The 25329-nt window shown below is 36.4% G+C and overlaps 2 protein-coding genes across 3 annotated transcripts in view; one reads left to right on the top strand and one right to left on the bottom strand.

Annotated features, from left to right (window-relative positions):
- LOC106152815 (uncharacterized) overlaps nt 1–25329 on the top strand; it is a 55479-nt gene that overhangs the window by 9093 nt on the left and 21057 nt on the right. Inside the window, exons 3-10 of one of the 2 annotated variants that reach the window (XM_086998454.1) lie at nt 37–328; nt 9752–9927; nt 11728–11752; nt 11932–12051; nt 12274–12320; nt 12587–12746; nt 13405–13572; nt 13817–13981. In XM_086998454.1, coding sequence (XP_086854580.1) covers nt 37–328; nt 9752–9927; nt 11728–11752; nt 11932–12051; nt 12274–12320; nt 12587–12746; nt 13405–13572; nt 13817–13981 — 1153 coding nt within the window. Of the gene's footprint in view, nt 1–36; nt 329–9751; nt 9928–11049; nt 11229–11727; nt 11753–11931; nt 12052–12273; nt 12321–12586; nt 12747–13404; nt 13573–13816; nt 13982–25329 lie in introns of both variants that reach the window. The other variant, XM_086998452.1, reaches the window with a different exon arrangement.
- Nucleotides 16194–17613, bottom strand: LOC147759290 (uncharacterized). Its single transcript, XM_086998554.1, has 2 exons — nt 17539–17613; nt 16194–17081 (listed from the first exon to the last, which is right to left on the bottom strand). Exons 1-2 carry the CDS (start codon nt 17611–17613, stop codon nt 16545–16547), a joined length of 612 nt encoding a protein of 203 aa, XP_086854680.1. The 3' UTR covers nt 16194–16544.

Here is a 25329-nt window from a genome sequence, read left to right on the forward strand (position 1 = left end):
TCAAAATTTTAGTTTAACTATTTTTTTTTATTTCAGGAACCTCTTTATTTGGCATTTTCATCAGAAACTGATCCTGTAGCATACAACATGACACTGCCACGTCTCCTGGGGTCCTCCACACATATGGTGTGCTCTTCTAAACACTCTCCCTCTGTCCAGGTGTGTCTACGTGTCCACCTGGCAGTGCAGTGTGGAACATATTACTATGGGGACAACTGTGATGTTTACTGTCGCATACAAGAAAGAGAAGAACGTTACACTTGCGACCCAAGGACGGGGTTGAAGAAGTGTGCAAATGGCTACAGAGGATACGGCTGCATGATCAAAGGTTGGTGTAAAATTTTAATGCTGTGCAGGACGGCTTCTGAGGGATAAAAGTAAAATGCTTTGAACTAAGAACATCTAATGATGTTTATTTCTTTCCTGCAAGTTTTTGTTTTCAGGGAGACGATGGCAGCCAGTTAATGCATTTTATTGATGGGCTTCTCTTTTTTTACCTCAAAAGCAAAGAAGTGTCTATAAGTACTTAACTTTAAGGAGCATTCTATCTGTTTTTTGTCCAGATTCCTCCATCAAAAGGATCCTGATAACAAAGTAATCTGGGAAAATCAGTGACAGTTGATAAAATATTGGTAATGTGTACATTTTTGAAATATTCTTTTTTTGTTGAATTGTTTCAGACATTAGCATAAATCACCATACTGGGGCCAGGTTATTCCAGGCTGGGGACCATGAAACAATGTGTCCTTGGGTTCCAAGTTCTAGTCAAGGTTAATATTCTTAAAGGTCCACCAGTCTCACCTGATCCCTTACTTCAATACCATACATTTTTTCAGGACACTTTTCATTAAACAGTTGAGGTCAGTGGTAGACACCATGTAAAAAACAGACTTCTTACATTATAAAGATTGCTGGAGGCATCTTCAGTGGGATATTTGAGTATTTAAAGTAAATTTCAGATATATTCTAGGGACCACATCAATTTTTTTGTATATTGTCCCATATACTCAAATACTCAAAATCAAAATAACCCACTGTACTTGTAAGTGTATATATCTGCTTGTTCACTTTAAATTTGAAAGTTTTGGGTATTTATTGCTCCTTCAAAACATGTACACCAATTCACCATGTAACTTTGGCCTGTTTGTTTGAAAGAAAACCATGCTGCAACATGCATTCCTTGTGATATCCATGCAGTTGTCTAATTCCTAGCTCAGACTTGATAGACGACATTTGACTTGACTCAGCAGCAGCTCTGCTAATTGTGTGAACAAAATTTAATTTGGGATCTGCCGTGGAATATGTAATCTGTGTTAAATAACCCCCCCCCCGTCAAAGGTTATAGCACCCTTCAAGGGCAGTATATATTCATTGTCAGTTGTTTTTGCAAATCAAGAGATTCAGTCAGCTTGTATTCACACTGCATGCTGTCTAAGGACAACTTATGTACATTCATGAGTGGATTTTGCTTTTATTTAAATTAAGCCCTTATTTGGAACTGGTTGTACATATTAATAACTAATAAATCAATGAAAATTTCTAGTCTTAACACTAGCTGAAATTTGCAGTCATGACCCATAGTATTAAGTGGGCCTTGTCTGGCTTCTGTGACTTTCTCAAAACCCGTAGTGATTACATTACCTCTATTCTACATAGTTGAAAATTCATTAAAGACATCACTGTCAAAAACAATATATACAGGGGTAGGATGATTGATATTTGGGCAGTTAAAGTTGTTTTTAATTTTGCCAAACTCTGATGAGACTTCATGGCTCCACCTTAACTAATTGACTAGGTGTAATCAAAATAGCCATCTAAATGATTGATCAACTTAGTTGTTAACTGCCATGGCCAGGAAGTTATTGTAATCAGTTATGGATAAATGAATTCTTCAAAAATTACAGGACATGGTCTTATTGGGGTAAGTTTCTGATAGTTTATCAAAATTTTAGCTAATGAATTTCCTTACTTGTATGTGGATGTAGGGGGGGGGGATATGGTATAATAAATAATAATGCATATTGGGGAGACACAGTGCCAAAACTGTTATTTATGGCCCCAGTGGATCCAAACTTTTGATATCATTGTGGAATTTTATTATTTTATTTATTATTTTTTAGGGGGGCAGTCACAATGTTGTAAAAAAGTTTTGCATCCCTGGTTTTGTTCTGCATGGTTTTTCTTTTAAATGAAAAATATGCGATATGAATGTTAATGATTGATAATTGAATGTCAGACATGCTCCCGTCATGAGATCTCCATATAAATAGAATATTGTTGGGAATTGGCTTTTATGTATGTATATGCATTCAGCCTAGAAATCTGAGAATAACCTAGGATTGCAAAGGTAGCCAGGCCCCTCATGTCCAGTTGTGAAGGTCAGTATCAACTTGACCTTTTAAATTATCCTGCTGTGGTATACAAAGTTGATTGCACATGTACTTTTACTGATATATTATGTAATTGGCAGAGTTTCTGTTCTTTTCATAGAATGTAAACTATAACCATTTTTTGTCTATTTTGTATAGTTCAACATCAAAAAGCATCTGATCTGTATTTTAGTTGTACCCATCTGTCAGATCAAAACGCTACTGATGGATGATGGGGGGGGGGGGGGGGGGGGGGGAGGGGAGGGGGGGGGCATGGGGGTTTGCCCTACTAGAGTACCTCCAAGCTTCTCATTTAAAGGAAAAAACATGCAGAACAAAACCAGGGCTACAATACAATTTTACAACATTGTGATTACTCAAGAAAAAAAAAACCAATAGTCTACATTATGTGGAATAAACACATGAATGATTATATGACTGTGCACAGCCGTACAAGAACATTGAACAATAATGAATTAAAGAACACAGGAAATTAAGTTGTAGATCAATTGAGGAGAAATGTGACAAGATGTTTTTACTGCTTTTACCCTGTATGTGCTACCCAGAGCTTTCTACAGCTCACTCCAGATACTGTGACACATCGAGATTGGTGTGACATTTAAAAAAAATCTTTTTGATATATTTAATTTTGTCAGTTTCATGCATTTAGCTATTTCAAACAGGGCTGGTTGAGGATAAATTATTCAACCTAAAAAACTTTTTATTTTGCAGAAATCTAAAAATTGTAAAAACAATTAAGTATCAATATTTAACATTAGTATTAAAATATTATTGCTGGCATTGTGTGCACATGTCATGTAAACTACACACTGCATGAAGGAAGTACAATTTGATGGGAGTTATAGTTTCCAACTTTGGTGATAAGTTTGTCCTGGCAGTTTAATCTCTGTGTAAGATCACTGGATGACCAAAGTCAAATTGTGGATATAAAAGCTTTAATATATCAATGTTTTTCAGCATTTGATAGTGATACCACCTTAGGGCTTTCTAGTGTTTGGGATAAATATACAAATATTAGTGACAGATCTGGGCAGAGACACAGAAACCAGCAAAATAGCAACAGATGTAGAAAACATTGAACAATATGAATAAAGAACAATGAAATTAAGTTGGAGATCAATTGAGGAAAAATGTGACAAGATGTTTTTACTGCTTTTACCCTGTATATGTAACAAGTGAATCTTCAACTACTTCAGCTGTCACGTTTAGAGATTCCACAATTAAATGAAATGTGCATTTAAAGTGGATTTTAGTTGACATCAAAGAGAAACTTGCTGGTTAAAATTATCAATTCATAAGAACTTGCTTGTACATGTAGTACAATAAATAAATATTAAACAGATATATCAACAAAAGTGGCAAATGGGCTTACCTTCTCCTTGGTGATTTAACTACTCTTTAAGGTCAATACTTTGTCCAGAAATAAAAATTCTGAGAGCTCACTGTTTACTGAAATAAAGTTGCCCTATTGCACAATTTCATATCTGCCCTGGCATCAAATTATAATAAAATTGAATCAAATTTGTTCAAGTATACTTGCCTCTATTGATTGATTCCTCTGTATACTTTCATGCTAAGACTAGCTCTCAAGGAAAAAGGACAGGTGTGAAATTTCACATCTCTTCCTCAGGTGCGTGAGTCTGACTGCTGGTTTCTGTAGAGAAGTTCTGGTAATTTGGCCTGCCCTCTGCAGAGAGAGAGATAAGTGCTACCAATGATAATGTAATCAGTAATGCTCTTTTCTGCTATGTTGTTTTCAGTGGTAATCTGTCAGCAATGAATATCTTATTATAAATCTGTCGGTCCCCAGCGGAGTTCTTGATTAGTTTGCTGATTAGAACTCACATGAGAACACTGCCAGAATACAATAGACATAAGACATCAAGGTGTGAGATATCAGTTAACAAAACATTTATTGATTCAAACTATTATTACTGAATAATTAATACATACAATCACGAATTCAATACCAATTATGAGGAACAAAAGTGGTTGAGATTGGCCTAGGGCTCATTCACATCCGATCCAACTCCGCAGCCAGACCCTCACTGGATCATACAATCAGGTTAACAGACTAAGACGCTGCCTCCTGGTATTGAGTAGAATATAGAAAATCTGGTGATAATACCAGTATGTTGGAAACAACAGGGGGAGTACTTACCTGTTAAACTTATTGCATTCAGCAAGAGTCCTCACAGAGTTGGATTGATCTGCATAGAGTGATACTTTCATTGGAAATGAGCCCTAATTGTGCTGCTTGGATTTAGAGGGCCTTTGTATAACTGTCGGGACATAGCTTAGAATATCAATATTCTGAGAGCTTTTGTTCCATTAAAATTCAACTTCAACAACAAATGGATATCAAATTTTTATCAATATTGTTTTCCAGATTCCCAACACATATACAAGTTGTCTTTTTTTTTTTTTTTTTTTGCTGTTGATTGACTCTGTTTATGGCATTATGTGTTTCATTATCCAGTCAAGCATACAGTACCTGATATGATCTACTATTACATGGGAAGCCTTTAAGTATGTAATGTTATATACTTATCAAATTTTCAGTATGCTGAATCATTAGGCTAGGCAAAAATACAGGAGGTTCTTCCAGAACTGAAGTCAGCTTTTTATTTTGTTTCGGATGCATTTGTTACAGAGTGCATTCCATGTGGTTGATATTAAGACCAGTTAAATCCACACCTGTGGTGACTGAATGGAAGTAATTTTTCTCCAAGCATTTCATTTTTTATCCACAACTAAATGTTACGTTATTTTTGGATGTACGAGAAGTAATCACATTTATTTCACCTCTAGAAATCACATTAAGGAAAAAAAGAGGCAAATTGTTTATTTTGCCATTTCTTAATTGTACTAGTGGCTTGTTTTGCCTTCAGTGTGGTATTTCAGTCTTCTTTGGAGCTCAGTTTCAACTCGGCAGGTTCTTGCCATTATATCCTATATCCATCTAGGTAAATGGCAGAGCTCTGGGGGCACATTGCCCGGAGTTAAATACAGAACAGTGAGGCAGTTTGGTACAATTGTTCTATCAGAAATGTTATAGTGGCCCCAGTGTGGATATGATATTGTGATGAATGTCTGTTTTGAGGTCTGACTTGATGTAAATGTTTACCATTAATTCACCATAGTGAAGTTAGAGGTGAGTGGATGCTAAGAACCCCCTATTTATCATGGGTAGGAATATCATTTTATGATTACAGTTCTCCCGACACCAAACAATAAAAGTAAGAAAATGGGAAGATTTAATTAGCAGAAGTGTGTTTACAATGAAAATAATTCTTGGATGCAGGGATATGCATTTATCTAATATATGATTTAACTAGTATATATAGGAGGTATAATTTGCTTAATATCTTTATGGAAATGTTTTTAAGATAGTTGTCAATTTCTGGTAAAGCAATATCTATATTCTGGTCGGTAAACTTGCTATTTCATGATTTTATTAGGTGTGGGTGTTACAGTGTAACTGGTTCTTGAACAGTACATATGTTAATTTTAGCTAAATATTGGGCCCATCATACTCATTTAGAATTTCCATCTTAATTGTCAGAATTTAGTACTTTGAAGGGAATATGCTTGGTCTATCAACAGACACAATATTATTAGTGGAATTCTCAACTAAGCATCCAGCAGTGACTGCAGTTGCCTATATATAAGGTAGAACCAGGATTCCAGGCTCAGTATTTTCTAGCCATTCATTCACACCATACTTAATTCCCAGCACTACTTGATAGCTCTGGTCTGTTTATGTGTTGATATTCTGATTTATTTTTATTGCTTTGGTAGTGCAGTGTATGCTCCTGATATACTAATTCCTATCTTGATTTAAAAACTAGGTTCACATACCTAGATCGATCTAATAGGATCGATCCATCTCCGAAGGGTTTCTAGCTAAACTGCTTTCAGCTGAAACAGCTTAGATGTCTGGCACGCCTTCTGAAGCTGCTAAATGATAATTAATTACCCCTAGTAGCTTCAGTCGGCTTGACAGACATCTAAACCCCTTAAGTTGATTGCAATTTAGCAAGAATCCCCTTGGAGATAGATTGATCCACAGTTAGTATGATGGCGTCTGGGAATGGTCTCTATAAGCGTAATTGCTGGGTTGTGCAATAATTTAAGCCTTCAGGTTTTTTATGTAACTGTACTCTGGTATACCCTGTATGAGGCTGTATCATATATGTTATATAGTTACAAAGATATGCATAACCTTTGCATACTTCAGTATACCCACCATGCAGTCTCTGTTCGTTAGATGTAAAATGGATAACTAAATTATACACAGAAACCTACAGGGAAAAGAGGTTATTTGGCTTTAATCTTAAAACTTCTTTGATCACAAACATGATCAGTTCTAAGGAATCACTGCAATGTACAAGTGGAAATATCACATTATTCCAAGAATGAATCTTCTCGCATGCACGGCGTATGTTTAGTGATATGGCCCTCAGAATTTTGTTTTATATTTTAGTCAGGGAGTTTGATAATGTTAATATATTTGTAGATAGTTCTGCCATTAATGCAAGTAAAATTGGGGCCTTAATAATTAGATTTGATGAATGTTTGTTTTATGTATCCATTAATGTTTTAGGGTTATTGACTTTGGCACAGATTTGTAATTATTAAGTTTTGCGAATGTGTAAAAGGAATGATAGCCACAGTAGATTGTTAATGCTTCCAAATATACCCACAGTATTGTGTTAAGTTGTGAAAATAGACTTGTAAAAATAGATAAATCCATATTTAATACTTACATTAATGCAAAAGTAGTAGAAAGTTGCAAATGATCTGAAGCACTCTAAGAGAACAAAGAAGTGTACTAATTAAAGTTGGCTCTTTTCTAGAAAAGACAAGCTGTGCAGATGAGTTTTTTCATTTCGTCCAATTACTAAATCATGTAGCAGCGCTTTGACAATTGTTTTGATTTCAGTTGACCAGCATGAGTTGACTTGCAAATAAGATCCAATACTAATGCTCCAAGCTTGCTTTTTATGTACAGACACTGTGAGTGGATTCAGAACAGAGGACTAACTGATCTGCGGATCAAATATGGTGGTCTACCCACTAAAATGCTTTCCAATTAGACACTGAATAGATTCCCCATGGGGATAATTCAACAAGCATTCAAGTGGATTGGCCATATTTGATCCGGGCCATATTTGATCAAATGTTCACTATAGAACCTTCGGACCAATGAACCCTTGATTAAAAAATCGATAAAAATGTTACCACTTTTCGGACCAATGAACCTTCGGACCAATGAACCTTCGGACTATCGAGACGCCCCCTTTGATCCATGGATTCGTTAGGCTGCTGTACATTCTGAATACACTTTGTATGTCTGGACATATAGCCACCACCTGTCTGTGTACGCCATTAGCATCAGTGTGCACTTGTCTCACTTTTTTTAAACATGTTTATTAGTTTATGAGAATTATAATTAGTGTTCCTCACTTAATCATAAAAAGGCAAATTGCATTTTTATCTGCATGGTTAGTTGATTTAGTTGAAAATGCACCACAGATTTCTTTTAACTCTATTGTATAGTAAACAAATAGTTTTTGATATACCTGTAGTTAATACACCCAATTATGTATGATTTCTTATTAGCCAAAGAGTTAAGACCCTCTTAAATTTTGAGCACTTGAAATGGCATTTTGTAATTAATTTAATAAATAATAACTTATTTAAAGTGTAACAGTCTGCATATTCTCACTTGCACCATATATAGTGATGTCTGATGGTCCTCCCTCTATAGAGGAAATGAAGACAAAATGATAAACCGTAGGGCAGCCAGAGTTTTTATAACTCTGTTGTACATTATGACATCATATCAGCATGGCACATTACACACGTTAACAGCAAGTATAATTTGAGAAATGAGAAAGTAAGTGGAAAATGGCATATCAACATGTGTACCATTAGATTTGTTGCAATTATATGGTGATTTTGTGGTAGACGGGGTATGATGAAAAACCACTTCTTGACTTCATATTTAACTTGGTTCAAACTCATTTAAAGTTGATTTATATAAATATCATATGAAGAAATTGACATTGACGTGATTTATCTTGACATCTTGTACTTGAGGTGAGTGTGTGTGGCGGGGGTGGGGGTGGGGGTGGTGGGGGTCTAGGGGGTGTAGGATGAAATTATAACGTTACCATTTCTAGTAACCTGAGGATATGTACAGCTAGGGTACCTCCTATAAAATTGGTTACTATTAGTACATGTATTACTATTAGTACATATATACATCTGTAATTTTCTTGTCTCTTTCTTAATCACAGTAAAAATCAAGTGATTAAGTTTGTTTAATAAGGATATTTGGGGGCCTTGGACTCACTGATCCACAGATCAAATATGGCCGACCCACTTGAAAGCTTGCTGCCAAAACCCCACATAGAATCCATTAGGGGAAAACAAGGAATCAGTTATTCCTTGGATCAACTTCTTTCTGAACAGGCCCTTAGATAATTTCTTAGGCATGGGATTCTTATTGCAGACAGTCGCTGTCAAGAGTTCTGGCAAATATCCAGTACAGAAATACCTTTTTATGACCCATGAAACCCACATAGTCACTGATAACAAGAATATTGAAATGTGCAAAAATGGACCAGTTGAAGAGAAACCATGCAACTATTCATTTTGGCCAGAAAATGGATTTTCCTGGGGTAAGGGACAATTTTCCCATCCTTACCAATGGATAATGAATCCATTATGACATTCAAAGTTAGTCCTTGGTTTTTTCTTAAAAGTTTTTTTTTTTTTTTTTTTTTTTTTTTTTGTAATATTCCCTTAAGAAATTATTACAGAGTGTATACCCATCTATGGAGGTTACGTGATGTGATGGCAAGCACAAATTCCAGAATCATTGCATTAACCACTGTTTTGGTAGTAAAATAGAATTAATTATTATATTTCTGTAAGTTGTTTACAATGTATTTATTGTGCACTATGGATATCATAGAAACAGTTGTTATCCCTTTAATTGTAATTGAAGCTGTGAAGCCCTGAGATCAGATGTTGTAGCTGAGATGTTACTCTTGCATGACCATAGTCACCTTGGATGTTGCTGATCCCTTCTAGCTGTTTGCAAAACTCAATTATGAAAATCTTTCCAGTTGTGTTCCAGGACTTTAAAGGACCTTTGGATACTGAATGTGTTCATGTATGATCAGTATATGATTGAAGATTGATTGTGCTTCTTTTTATTTTTTACGTTCTTTTACTTAATGTGGTAACTGTTTTTAGTAGTTGCAAAAACAATAGTTCTGGAAATAGACACATTTTCTGTCATCCACATTTATCTGAAGACAACCTCCCATTTGTTTTTCAATTGCAAGTATTCCTAGCTGACAAAACTGCCCACAGTTTCCTGACATATGGAGGGCGACGACGTCATAAACGAGCCAATAGCTTTTTTGAAGAGTTCAAAGAAGGCAATTTTGAGAGAGAATGTGTCGAGGAGACGTGTAGCTGGGATGAAGCCATGGAGATCTATGAGAATTATGAGAGGGCTGTGAGTTAAATGGCATGACATATATGCAACCATAAATATAGCATTTACTGTATGTATTATATGCAAAATGTATGCTGTTGTTTGCTACCTCAATCTGCATGTTTTACATATTATGTGCAATGTTTTTCTACATTAAACATATATACAGTATATGCATGTTAATATATATACTGGTATATTCCATTTGTGCCCAGGTGTGAAATACTTATAATATGACATTATATATATTTTATGCCTGTATGGAATGTTTGCCTATAGCTATTTACCCTGCATGTTTTGGATATGTGCATTCTTATTTCAAGCTCTATAATCTCTATATATATGTGAACTGACCCATATCAGGTGCCAGACAACTATAGCTAGCTGTCACTGTAATTATATACTCCTGCCTTGGTATACCCATGTTACTGACAGGTGGCATGTGTGTTTTTAATTTTTTTAATATGTTTTCTCTTCTAAGTTTCCTTTTTCTTTTACTTTCTGTTAGCAGAACAGGTGTGTTACACCCCCTTATCAGAGGACTGTATTCTTGGTGTCTTTATGTTTTTCTTTTTTCTGAAAATGTGTTTTGGGAAAGCATTTTATAGATTTTTTGTTGCCAAAACTCATTATTTACTTATGAATGACATCCCGTAATTGCTTGAAGTTAATGCCACACAGTTGTTGTTTTAACCAACAAAAGTAAAAATGAAAATGTCAGACAGCTACAGTAAATGATGCACAGTGGTTATGAGGCAAATACAGAAGGTAGCTTGAAACAGACTATTTCACCTGGCACTGCAGGTAATTCCCACTGTGTAACAGACTCAGAACAGGTGTCTTGTTAGAATTCAGTTGTTGTTGTTTAAACAGATTGTTCAGGTGAAGGTGTGCATGCACTTATATAACCTGCATGGTCGGCTAAGTACATCAGTAAGCTTGAAAAACTTTTGTAAAACTGTGAAATATATTTGTTTTACAAGGCACTGAACAGGCAATTTTCAGCATTTTTCAAGTGGACTCAGTCATTACATATTAAGTAACAAAATCAATTTGTGTATGTGTGTGTGTGTGTGTGTGTGTGCGTGTGTGTGTGAGAGAGAGAGAGATGTATTTTAGCATATCACATATTATGCTTTCCAGTATTTCTAGACCAGCATGATGCTAGAACTTTCCTGCATGCACATGCGCGTTCTAAGCGTGCGAACACGGGCTGGCTGGGTACGGAGGAGGTGCTGGCAGGGAACCTGGAGCGCGAGTGCGTAGAGGAAGTGTGTTCTTGGGAGGAAGCAAATGAAGTCTTTGAGAATGGAGAGAGAACCGTAAGGAGAAGCAGAATTGAGCAAGATGTCCTGATGCAGCTTATTGCATTTATTAAATTACTATTACTATGTTATTTTTAATTCATATTATTTTTCAAATTAATGGACTTTGGCCCTTTTTAAAAAAAAATGAACAGAATATGCACTTTAAAGTGTTTAGATGAAGATATAAATGTTTTTCCTTCTTTGCTTGCTAGTTTTATTGAACCATTTAACCAATAACCTATGAATTAAACCACTTGTAGGGACCCATGAGTACAATTCTATACCTTCTGTGTGTATTTATATATGATTAATGAACTCCAAACATGACATGTTTAAAACATTATGGCTATATACTAGTAATGAATCTCAAAATCTGATATATCTTGGTACTAAAATTAACCCCCAGTGACTTATCTTTTACCCTATAACTATTTGTACATGTACCAGCTTTTATGTTCATATCCTGTCACTGTTTCACAATTGGTGTGATAATTACCATAAATATCTATTTCAGAGAGAGTACTGGGTAAGGAGAAATGGTATGTAATTTGTTTTAAATTATTCTTTAAATTATTGGAAATATATTTTTATATGTAATGGAAAAATATAATTTAATTTGGCAATTGTTTGACATTTGACTTTGTTCCATGTTGTGACATATATACATTACAAAATCAGCTGTGATAATTTTTTTAAGATTGGTCCATTTTTATGCCAGATCCTAACCAGTGTGATTCCAACCCGTGTGTCTCAGAGGGGACCAGCAGATGTGAAGATTTATTCCAGAACTATAGATGTCACTGCAGGCAAGGATACACTGGAAGCAATTGTCACATCAGTGAGTCAGAATGTCCACAAGCAACTCATATCAGCTGTCATATAGCAGTTTCAAGACATTTATGTACTTATATATAAAATTCCACAATATGGGCCTACCCTTAAGAGTTGAGTTGTTGTTTTTGTTTTATTAGGAGGAGAGAGGGTGGGGGAGATTATGTATATACTGAGTATTGCAGGAACTCACAAACCCAATCTGAAAAACATTTTTATCTGTTCTCAGATATAGATGACTGTGGGACAAATTGTCTAAATGGAGCTATATGCACTGTAGGTATACAACTGTATAATATCTTTATTAATCATAGATTTTGACAACCCATTTAAAAACCTTATTTATGAAATTGCTTTGTTTATTGTATATGCTGCAAATTAAAAGATTGTGTTTAATATTGTCATTAATGGCATACAACTTTATGTATGTCTGTATATTAAAAGCATATATATATATATATATATATATATATATATATATATATATATATAAAACTGACTTTAAAAATGAAAAGAATTCTGCTCACAATCTTACTCTCCAGGACCTGATCAATGACTATCACTGCACCTGTGCCCCAGGATTCCGCGGCACTAACTGTGAAATTAACATTAACGAGTGCCAGAGCAACCCTTGTCAAAATGGCGGCACGTGTCAAGACGGAGCAAACCGTTGGAGCTGCCAGTGTGCTCCAGGATGGACAGGTTAGTGGTCGTTTTGAATTAGCTTTAATTTCAGACTGCTGCTGTTATTGTTTCAAATTGTTTCTAATATAGATTACATTAACCAAAAAGTGAGGGTATTAACTTGAAGAACCAGTTGGAAGCACAGGAAGCAAAGCTCCAGAACGTAATTACCCATTATAATATTTCTCAGTTCCAGTTCATACTTATAAAACAAGTATACTCTTCTATCTGACCAACAAATGAATTCACAGTAACAGTTAATGGGACAGAAGTGTGTTAGCTAGTCAAATATTTGGGTAAATCCTACCTCCCCCTTCCCAAATTGGAGGAGGGTTGGGGAGCCAGCTTGCAGCATATCCTGGCCATATACTGGACCCTTAGAGAGGAACAAAATTTACCAAATCTTATCTAGATTTCTTAATCTTATGATACATCATCATAGATATTTTATATAACAGTGCGAAAAGTATCATTTGAGTACCATCATACCCTGTGCTTCTGACTGTGTGCTATCTCAATTTGTTACTATGGTAGTATGGTGAAAACTTAAGAATTTTGCTGGCTTTGAAAATTTTGTTAGCAGATGATTTTTCTGCTGAAGATTTTTTTCACTTTGAAAAATTACCCAAAACTAAAAAAGAGACTTGCTTATCAGCTTTAAAATGATTTCTATTAGGTGTATCCTGCCAGTTTGACATCAATGAATGTATGTCAGCACCTTGTCTGAACGGTGGGACGTGTAACAATCTGCAGAACATGTTTACCTGTGATTGTGTCCAGGGATTTGCAGGGAATGGATGTGAAATTAATGTGGATGATTGTTACCTTGATCAGTGCCTGAATGGTATGGGGGTGTTTTTTAAGTATTGTTTGCATTCGATATTCCTGAGGACGTTGATATTAATACATTTTTCAATCTCAAAATGTGTTATAATATTTTCCTGGATTTTTTTCTTGTTTAAACAAACCATGAAACTTTGTTGTTATAAGCTTGGCTTTATAATTTTGCAAAAACACATTTCTTTTCAAGAAAAATATCCTTATAATAATCAGACAAATAAGGTCTTTGTCATGTCTTCTTTCCCCAGGTGGTTCTTGCATTGATTTAGTCAATGACTTCAGCTGTATCTGTCCCCCAGGATTCTCTGGTCCCACATGTGAAGTCAACATTAACGAGTGTGAGAGTTCTCCCTGCCTGAACCAAGCTACCTGTATTGATGCTGACAATGGCTTCCTGTGTGAATGTTTACCAGGTAGGTCACTCTGGTTGGTGTGTGGTCTGAATGGGATTGGATCAGAAAACCATTTTTTATGGCTGTTTTTGTTGTTATCAGATCTACTGGCATGGAAAACAACAATGGAGCACTGCAATTAGTGTCTAGTGTCTAGTTTCCAGTTTTGCTTTTCATAAATGAACCTGGCAATTAGGAACTTGTTTCATTTTTATATAAAGACTCTTTAATATATACGTACCGATATATAAGTGTACCAGTACTCCCTTGTGCTATTCTAGCTTCCCTACAATACTAACAGTCAAGGTCACAAGAAAGTAGTTAATTTGGCTGCTCCTATTGGCTGGCCAACTCACCACACTGATAGGAAAAAAAACATTATGGGCCATGATGGGTGGTCATCTCGTTCTCAGTGTATGGCCTGGAGAGACCATTACACACTGCCTGGCTTCCAGGGTGAAGGTTACCTGCTGGTCACAGTAAACCCTAATCTCTGATTGCCCCTTCCTTCCTCCACTCCTGGTTCCCTCCACAAAAATTATTCTAGTTTCTCAGTGTCAGAATTGATTTTGTAAAATGGTACTATTTTCTGGTGGCCAGAATGGTTTTTGAAAAATGAAGCTACATGTATGTTCTGGTTGCCAAGTTTTTTTTTTTAAAAAGGACACCGGTTTTTGGTTGATTTAATCATAGATATTGATCTGCGGTCTTTTTGGTCTCTGCGATGTCGAGGTGGAGGCCATAATTAATATTGAGCATGGCTTTTGCAATGAAGGCACTGCAGACACTGATCAGAGGTTGTCTCAGTCTCAGCCTCAGCGCACGGCAAGATAAAACTGTTACACACTGCTTCAGCATACATGTTACAATACAGCTTCAGCGCCTGAAAGCTGCCTGTGTGCCGTAGACATTGATGGACAATTGACCCTTTTTCTGTCCACTCCTTTTTCTCTCCGCAAAAAACAATATGGTTGTTATTCCTATATTGAGAGAACCACATATCAAACAGGAGGATTTGTTTTATTCCACATATGATATACACTAGCAGCTGCAAAGAGTTAAGACAATAATAATAAAAAAACAATAAATACCTCTCTATCTTTACCATGACACAATTAAAAAAACAACATGGAAAACAAGTTAGTTTGTGATATTTTGTGAAATATGTCTTTGGAATCGCCATTGTATAACATGGTAGCCAATGGGTATCTCAAGCACCACATGACTAAAATTCAGTCAATAAAGCAGCAATCAGTAAAACCCCCTTTATACTGGACAGCATCCTTTCTGCGTCCTTTGTGCAACCATGAAACTGGCCAGGATGCCGTCGGACGCTCAAAGAACGCAAGATGATTGCCAAGATAGCACAAAGAACGTTCAAGCAACGCCAAGGACAACATGGACGCTGCAAAGTTTTGAGCATGTTCAAAACAATAGCAGAGAGAACGCCATGGAGGATGGACGTTGCAAGGTCGCTCAAGGGATGCAGAGAGAACGCACAAGGATCGCCGTGGTCGCAGAAAGAAGGCACAAGCATCGCTTTGGTTGCAGAATGAATGCTCAACGATCGGCCAGTTGTAGGCACGTAAAGTATATTTTTCACTCTCAAACGGGGCCGCACTAGGGTATTTTTCACCAGAGACAGAAAAACTTAGGGCAACAGCTACTAGTGATCTCATACCAGCCTCCATTTGGTATTTCTTCCTAACATTCCTGAACCAATCCATTTTTGGAGATAATTTTAGAACGAACATTTTGTTTTTTTTCAAGATCTTGTTGCAGTTTCTGTAGACTGTGTCTTTTGAAAATGGATTCAAAAGTTTTGTGGTGTCAGTCAGCCTTTCTGGTCTTCAGCACCTGTCCATCCATCTTATAAGGACAACAGTGATCATCTGGCTTACGGTAATGTGCCATGAATTTCGATCAGTAGAAAATAATTCAATTTAGGAAAAGATCATTTGGCCGAAATTCATGAAATGGAGGTGCTCAGAACTTCCAAATGTACGAATTTCATGGAATTTGTCAATTTTGACCGGAAATTGTCTGTTCGTTGCTATGCCTTCTGTTATCTTCTCCCGACGATCTATTTAGAGTTACCATAATGTATGATGTGTGAGTGTCGGTAATTGCGACCAAAGGGATACACGTACTTTCACCCAATCACTGTGTATGGCCAAAGGTGCTAGATAACGAGCAGTATTGTTGGCTAGGGAAACAAAACAGCATCGTTATTAGTAGTGTCGTTTTTCAAAAGCGATTCTGGCAGCAAGAAACTAGTGTCGTCTTAATGGTTACTCAAAACATCGCAATGGACACTGTGGTTTGCACAGGGGACACACAGGGGAGGCAGACTGGACACTCAGTGGACACACAGGTCGCTGGCAGTTTTAATGGTAAAATCAGGATTCAGTCCTTCAAAGGACACTCAAGGAATGCAGATGCCTTTACACTGAGACACGATTTAATTACTTTGGCGACCATTAAGCTTCCTGGCCACATTTTTTGATCGCAGAAGGGATGCAGAGAAGACCCCCTCCAGTGTAAAGGGGCCTTAACATGCTACCTTTAGTCATTGCCAACATCATTAGTCACGGCTACCTAAAATGACATCAGTGGTATTGAACTCTTGATGGTACCAATAGAGCTCGTATGCACTCATAAATTCCTCCGCATCAAGGACGCCATTAGCGTTCTGATCAATTACATCAAAAATTGGTTGAATCTCAGCTGTGTTGCGAAAAACAAAAAGGAATTTGGAATACTCATCTACTGTCCACTTGCCATCACAGTCGATATCAAACGTGCCAAACATATCTGATGAGATTTCAGCGATCTCCTCTGTTGAAATAGGAATGTCTATCTCGGACTCTTGAAGAAATTCTTCCAATGTAATGTTTGTTTTATAGTTTGTGTATTTGTTTGACCACCAGACCTTAAAGGCATTGGAAAACATACCATTCACTGCCATAGCTCTCCAAGACGGCAGAACTTTTTGAGCTCGTTTTGTTGTTAAACCATCATGTTCTTCTTCAGTAACGATGCCATCTTCATCAACGTCAATGATATCAAAGAATGCTTTGTACTTGGTAACCCAGTAGGAACTAAACTTTCGGTTGGTGTTCTAAAATATGACGAAGAAATGACCCGTCTTTCATATTAGGAGGTGATCTCTGGCTAGGATTTATATATCATATTTTGCAGGTGTATTATTTGTTTTAGATATGACATTTTCTTGCATGTATTTTGTTTGAATATTTGAAATCTATTTTTGAATTGGGTTTAAAATGGATATACAGTATGAGATGCTGTAATTGTTTTGAACAGGTGTATTATTTTTCTTAGAAATGAGATTGATTATGCCAAATAAATATTGGTTTTATGAAAAATTGGTTTTATGAAAAATATGTTGAGTTACCATCCAAGAAAAACTTATTTAGTGAGGTTAAACACGCTAAAAGGTTACAGACCAGCAGAAAATTCCACCCCAACTCCCTGTACTTAAGAAACATATACTGCCTGCCTGATAATATCTGTCTTAGCTTGTTTAACTAAACCGGTGAACACTTTTCTGGACCTACCTTCAAAATACTTGAAGAATCAACAGCTTGTACAGCAACCAGTAGGAGCAGAGTTATCAGCTTAATGGATGCCATTATTTTAAAGTTTGACTTGCCAAGATTTCTAAAACAAGGGAATCAACAGAAACAAAAAGTAAACAATCAGTATGAAATATAAACTATAATTAAGTCCATTTTTAAAAGAAATAGGGTTCTCTTTTACACCTAATTACATCTTCCACAAATATTTAACACACTTATAAGTAATAATAATAATAATAATAATAATGATAAGAAGTATAATGCATTTATTATAACTCAAATCACTTGAGTTGTACATTTAAAAGTGGAGAATTCCTAGCTGATATTAAATATTTATGCCTGGTCTTTATGGATCTGTTCAGTCATGAATCGGTCTTATCTCAGTTGGGAAAATACAAAGCAATGTGGCTCTACAAAGCTGTTACACATGTAGCTCTACGATGTATCGACTACAATCAAAGCACTACTACATGTATCGAGAAGAGACAAAGCTAGGGTGCCATTTTCATTATAGATATAATGATAAAATATCCCCCAAATGTTATTGAACAGTCCATGCCTTACCAGTTTTCTGTCCTACAGTTCTTAGGAGATTTAATTGTTCCTTGACTGATGGATGGAGTTTCAAGGAGCGTGGTTTATTTAAATACAATATATTCCAGATAAAGTTGCTTCATCACGTACGCGTGTCCCCTATTCCTCATGTTATCAATCCTATTTTACCAGCAGGTTTCAAAGCCCACCTTTATGTAATAAAATGTAAGCGCCAAACTACATGTTCATATGGGCCGAGGCCGAGTGTGCTGAGACCAAGATGTCCGCCAGTTGATTTGTAGCTGCGGTGCACAGTATAAGCCTTCACTGCAGAATTGGTGCTCCATATTGCGGTCTCTCCCCTCTAAGCGGTTAGGTAAAAAAAAAAAAAAGGCAGATCATTGTCTATGGTGCACAGGTAGCACTTGCTGCGGAAACCATGCTGACTATTACAATCCCAGTGTGCGAGGAGGCCAATATGGTTGCCAATCATTGTTTGCAATTTAATATCCTAGGCTGGGGAACAGATTTAAGACATCAAGGTGTCTCACCTTGCTGTAGAATGGACAGAGTTTGAATTTATTTTATTTAAAAAAAAAAGAAAGGAAAAAAAAAAAAAAACGATTCTGGCAACTAGCAATGTAGTGTTTTTTTTTAAACATGAACCTGGCAACTAAAAACTATAGGGTCTTTTTTCCAATACGATTCTGATGCTGAGGATCGTTTAATCATTTTTGTGGGGGGAAAAAGGAGTGGATGGAGGAAAGAGCAACTGCCAATTGATGTCTACCACAACCAGGTCACTTTCACCTTGGAAGGCAGGCTGTGAATTATGGTCTCTTGATGGGAGGCCAAAATGACCAACGATTGATGTCAACAGCCCACAGGTAGCCTTCACCACGTAAGCTGGGCAGGGTGTTGCTGTCTCTCCTCCCAATATACTGACAACTAGATGATCACCTATTGATGTCCCCTGCCTTGAGGGAAGCTTGAGTGTCTCTTTGTTGTTTGGGATATAATTTTTTATTTTATTGAATTTTAAAAAATGATTCTGGTCCCCGAAACCAGTGTTTTTTTTTATTCTGGCAACAAGAAACCAGTACCAGTTTTTGAAAAAAATGAACCTTGCTACTAGAAACTATTTTTGTTTTTGAAAAATGATCCTCGCAACCAGAAAATTGTGTGGTTTTTCATGAAAATTCTGACAAAAATCTGGCTAGTATTATGTATGTGTATGTGTGTGTGTTCGTTTATGTGTGTGCATGTGTGTGTAGGGGGGGGGGGGAGGGGGGGGAAGAGAGAGGGGTGGGGGATTCCAAGGTCGTGTACACTAAGCAACCAGAAAATAGTATTGTTCTTCAAAAATTGACCAGTGTCACTTTTTCTAAAAAGCAATTATCGTTATCAGGAAGAAGTGGTCTTCAAAATATTATGAAAAGAAAACTAATTAAAGATTTCATCCAACTGCTACCCTACAGGATTTTCTGGACCCAACCAAACTTTTTTTTAAATTTATTTTTATTTTATTTCATTTTATTTTATTTTTTTATTTTTTATTTTTTTTATTTCGGCTTTTTCCTTTCACAGGTGTCGAGCAAAGAGTAAACAATACCTATGAGAAGTTCAATCACTGAGCTAAAATGTAGCAAAAATGTTGCTAAAACATGCCAAACAGTTACAAGTGTTGCATAGGGTAAACAGTGTATCAGTGTAAGAGATTCAATAACTTTGTTAGCATGTTGGTAAAATCATGCCAACGAGTTGCACTCTTTGCCTAGCCAGGTCAGCCCCAATCTTTGCTAAACTTTTTCACAAACAACAAAAAGCACACTCCCTCAGTCTCCCTATTACCTCCCCATTCCCATCCCTTCCCCCACACAATCAAATGATTCTTGCAACTAAGTGTCAGAAATGTTTATTTCTTAATACAACATTAGTTTTTTGTTGCCAGAATTGTTTTTTAAATAGAATTAATTCCACCTACAGCAAAGCAAGACGGGGCCGTAGCAATAGTCCGAAGGTTCATTGGTCCAAATGTTCACTAATGAACCATCGGACCAATGAACCCTTGATTAAAAAAACGATGAAAAAGTTACCATTTTTCGGACCAATGAACCTTCGGACCAATGATCCTTTGGTCTATTGAGACGACCCCCAGCAAGACATGGGCAGGACCCCCCTGACACCCCTCTCCCAAATCTGCCCCTGTAGTGTCAGAACTGATTTTGTCAAATGACACTAGTTTCTGGTTGCCATAATTTTTTTTTTTTTTATTTTTAATAATTGTTTTTTCTTCTGTCCACTCCGTTTTCTCTCTGCAAAAACATTATGGGTGTTATTCTTATTTTGAGAGAAACACATATCAAACAGGATTTGTTTTATTCCATATATGATATACACTAGCAGCTGGAATGAGTAAAGACAATAATAAAAATCTAACTGCAGGAATACCTCTCGATATTTTTACCATGACACTATTTCAAAGGAAACTGTAAAGCATGGAAAAACAAGTAAGTGTGTGATATTTTGTGAAATTTGTCTTTGTAAGGAATCGCCATTGTTTAACATATGGTAGCCAATGGGTATCTCAAGCACCACATGACTAAAATGCAGTCAGATGGGAAGAAGAAACAGTAAAGCAGCAGTCAGTAACATGCTACAATTAGTCATTGCCAACATCATTAGGCACGGCTACCAAAAATGATATCAGTGGTGCTGAACTCTTGATGGTACCAGAAGAGGTAGTATGCACTAACAAATTCCTTTGCATCAAGGACGCCATTTGCATTCTGATCAATTGCATCAAAAATTGGTTGAATCTCAGCTGTGTTGCGGTGAACAAACAGAAATTTGGAATACTCATCTACTGTCAACGTGCTATCGCAGTCAATATCAAATGTGCCAAACATATTTGATGAGATTTCAGCGGCCTCCTCCGTTGAAATAAAAATATCCACCTCAATCTCTTGAAGAAATTCTTCGAATGTAATATTTGTTTTATAGTTTGTGTATTTGTTTGACCACCAGACTTGAAAGGCATTTGAAAACATACCATTCACTGCCATAGCTCTCCAAGAAGGCAGAACTTTTCTAGCTCGTTTTGTTGTTAAACCAACATATTCTTCCATCGTAACGATGCCATCTTCATCAACGTCAATGATATCAAAGAAAGCTTTGTACTTTGTAATCCAGTAGGAACTTAAGTTTCGGTTGGTGTTCTAAAATATGAAGAAATGATCATTTATTGGCTGGACATGTCTGTCTTTCACATAAGGAGAGGATATCTCTCAGACATGCTGAAACTCTCGGTCCAATCAGTCATGACAGACAGAATTTGTCTGGACTAGCTGGTTAAAAAATTGGACATGGTCAGTCCAAAGGACCGGTCGATAAGAGTTTTAAGAGCTGCCATTTTTAATATACAGTCATCATTTGACATATTTCACTAATATAAAACCCAAAGTGTTTTCCCTTCTATTTCTAACTGATCACATTCACAAACAAAGTAATCTACTTAATCGTAGTATCCATCTCAAATGAATAGGATGATTTTTGGCCTGGCAAAAATCCACACGGCTCGGCAAATTTTTCACTACTGCCGGCCCAATATACGGCCCTTCTGAAAGGTTTTCAGCATGTCTGACCTCTGGCTAGAATTTATATATCATATTTTGCAGGTGTATAATTTGTTTTCAGTATTCTATCTTCTTGCATGTATTTTGTTTAAATATTTGAAAAATATTTTTGAATAGGGTTTAAAATAAACATGCAGTATGAGATGCTGTAATTGTTTTGAACAGGTGTATTATTTTTCTTAGAAATGACATTGATTATGCCAAATAAATATTGGCTTTTTTCTTTTTTGTTTATAAACATGTTGAGTCACCATCCAAGAAAAAATAGCATTCTCTTATTCAATGAAGTGAAACACTAAAAGGTTACAGACCAGCAGAAAATTCCACCCAAACTCTCTGCACTTAAATTAAAGGATTTGAGACACATAAAAATCGATTTCTCGAATTCTGAAGATTCAGCACTCAATCTATACACCAGAGGTATGTTTTAATTGATCCCCGCTATTTAAAAATTATAAAAACAATCTGTTAGTAGAAAAAAAGCGTTTTAGTAAACCTTACCTCAATATGCATAAATGAAGCAACAGATCTGGGTCATGTGGTACTGTGACGACAATAGTCGAGTTGCCACTCCCATAGGCCCAATAGTCGAACCCTGCAATGTTCTTTCCTGTAAACTTTTTTTGCTGAAATGCATTCTTCAGGTAGAGAGAAGCAAAATTAGCTTGGTTGCTATTTCCGAGACCTTGAGCTTTTTTCAATATGGCCGTCAATTTATGAGGAAAAATAGAAAAACGACCAGAAGTCGCCGGGTAAACTTTATTGACACCTTTTTTGAACGTGTATCCTATCAGGAGAGCACAACAGTACTAGTGAATACGCTTAATCGCATACCACTTAGCAAAAAAACCAAAATGGCCATCAAAACATAAGGCAGAAGATGATAAAAGCTGCAGAATCAGTTTGTTTTTTGCATATTTAGTTTTATTAAAACCATATCCCCTTTTAATATTTATGTTAATTATAATATTTTGTTAGTCATGATCTTAAACTCTTGGAATCACCTTATCTGACAATTCAATAACCCCCCAAGAGTCTGTTTGCTACTTCCCTTGGTCCCATAGTCAAATACTTAGAATGTTATTCCCTGAAATTTTTAAAAGAATTTAATACTTGGGGGGTATAAAAGCCAATTTGATTTGGGCTTTCTTGGCAGTGGCTACATACAGAACATTGATCAATTTTCAAAATTCAAGATGGCCGTCAATGATATAAGAAATATATTATAATATCATTATATAATAAATAAATAATTATGTAACATAGCAAAGAGTCGGGTTTAAAGTGCATGGTGTTCTGCATTTCAAATGACCGCTAAAACATGCCCAAAAAGGTAAAAAAAATTAGTTAAATTACGCTTTAAACTGATAATTCGGCGTATAATATATATCAAACCCTTTTATTTATTGACAAAGTGTACTTGAAAGGTACAGTTAAACTAAGACTCTATAAAAGAGGATCATTGATAATGCTGACCATTATGTAAGTTCTCTTTTTAATACAGTCTCAATCTGATGAAAAGTTCATCAAGGGCCAACAGGAGGTTCTGCAGGAATTTGGGCACAGGGAGTCCAAAATCTTTTGGTTATATACTGACAACCATTAAAAACTTTCAGGCCATATTCTTCGAAATAATTGTTATTTTGAAGCACTAAACTGGATTATTTTCATATGAATCATTTCTTTAGGACATTGGTAGACAGAACCATAAAATCTTAAGTTTCATGAATAGTTTCAAAACAAAAATGGCACCAGCCCAACACAAAGTTACAACAGTCAATAGCCGATACGATCTCTGCTTGCTTCGATGCAGGCGGCGATCTGTTGGCGCATGCTCGGACAATAAGTGTGGATGGGATGGTGTCGTGCGAAATCCTATTCCAGCCTTGTCATAGTGCCTGGATCAGCTGCTGCCTTGGCCAACGGACGGCCAAGATATATGTAGTACCACAAGTGTTTAATCGGATTCATATCCGGAGAATAGACAGGCCAGGGTAGGACATCCACCCTTGGGACTCCAGATGCACTTGGATCATTTGTGCCGAATGTGAACGGGTCTTGTCCTGTTGGGTAACGGTGGTATCAGTTTTCTGCTGCATGAACGAGGTCATGTGGCTTTGCAGAATCTGATCTATGTAGTGACAAGCACTTACTGGTATGTTGCCATCAACGATCACCATCGGTTGACCCCCAGCAAGTGTCGACGCACAGAGGGACTGCTGCTCCGGTTGGCGAAATTGGTCCCGCAGCTGATGCAACTTGATGTAGCGATCCTGGTCTGGAGTTGAGACTCTCTCGCCCAGGCTGCGGTATATAGCTAACAGAGCCTGGCATGTTGTGGCATTCAACCAGGTTCCTGATTGTGGGGTGGGAACAGCCCCTACATTGTAGCTCAAATCAGACTCCCCTCACACCCAGTGCCCAGAGATGTACGTTGTTCACATGATAGACATGGCATGATTCCGTTCACTGGACTAACAACATTGGTGGCCTTTTTTGGGCCTTTATAGGCCTCCAAAACCAATCCTCAAAATGTGCAGGTGCCCACTGAGTATTGCTCAATGTGTATTTGGTCCATTTTTGCAAAAAAAAAAAAGGCTTACCCATGTGCAATGAACCATGTCAACATTACAACTCATCATTATTTTAACTACCCGAGCACTAAGTCATCAATAAATCCACAATGAATAATTACATCTACCCTACAAGTATAAAAATGCATACATTCCTGTCTCAAAGCTTCCATTATCTGTAAGTATAAATTGGCAAAAACAACATTTCAAATACATGATGTCGATGGGTAGCCCTCGCATACCCCCGAACCATGTCACGTTGTCAAGAATAGCTGACCTCATGGGCCCTTACCGCTGGATTTGTATACCCCTGCTTGGATCTTGATTATTTATAATAAAATTCATTATTAAACAACAAAAATGCCTTAGGTGTTAAAATATTAAAAAAGTTTACAAAAAGAAAAAAAAAGGATTAGAATAATCAAACCTGAAGAAAAACTATTTGACGCATTTTTTTATTTCAAAATCATTTAGTTTACACATACTAGAATGATAATGCCTTTCATTAAATCATCCACGATGTAATTTTTGATTTAGAATGAAAAACTAGTTGTCAGGACTGAGATATCCGCAATCAGTGTTTGGTTTGATCATAGAGTAGCATTGACGGACATATTGGTTTTCGTTTTTCGTATCATTTAACCTTTTATTGTGTGCTATGTTTTGAACGCAGGTATATCGGTTTTTTCTTTATATATGTATTTATATTTGTTCCAGTTAAAGTCTATTTCAGTTAAAAGCCTTGTAGTTTTACAGTTGTTTCTTTGCCCTTCCAATATGTTTTGGAGGCCATTTTTATTAAAATAACTTGCAAAAATGAAATAAATGATCGCACTTTGCATGTATATAAACATAAATATGCATTGATGAACAATGAAGTGAAGCATCAATTTTTTTATTTGAATGTATGGCTCTTCATATAACAAATTGACGGCCATCTTGAATTTTGAAAAAATATCAATATCTTGTATGTATCATCTGGCAAATAAAGTCAAGTTTATAAGCTTCTGTAAGTTTTGTAACCCAGA

Source organism: Lingula anatina, unplaced genomic scaffold, assembly GCF_051362555.1.
Source record: "Lingula anatina isolate TDL-2025a unplaced genomic scaffold, LinAna3.0 unanchor82, whole genome shotgun sequence".
Taxonomy (NCBI): Eukaryota; Metazoa; Brachiopoda; class Lingulata; order Lingulida; family Lingulidae; genus Lingula; species Lingula anatina.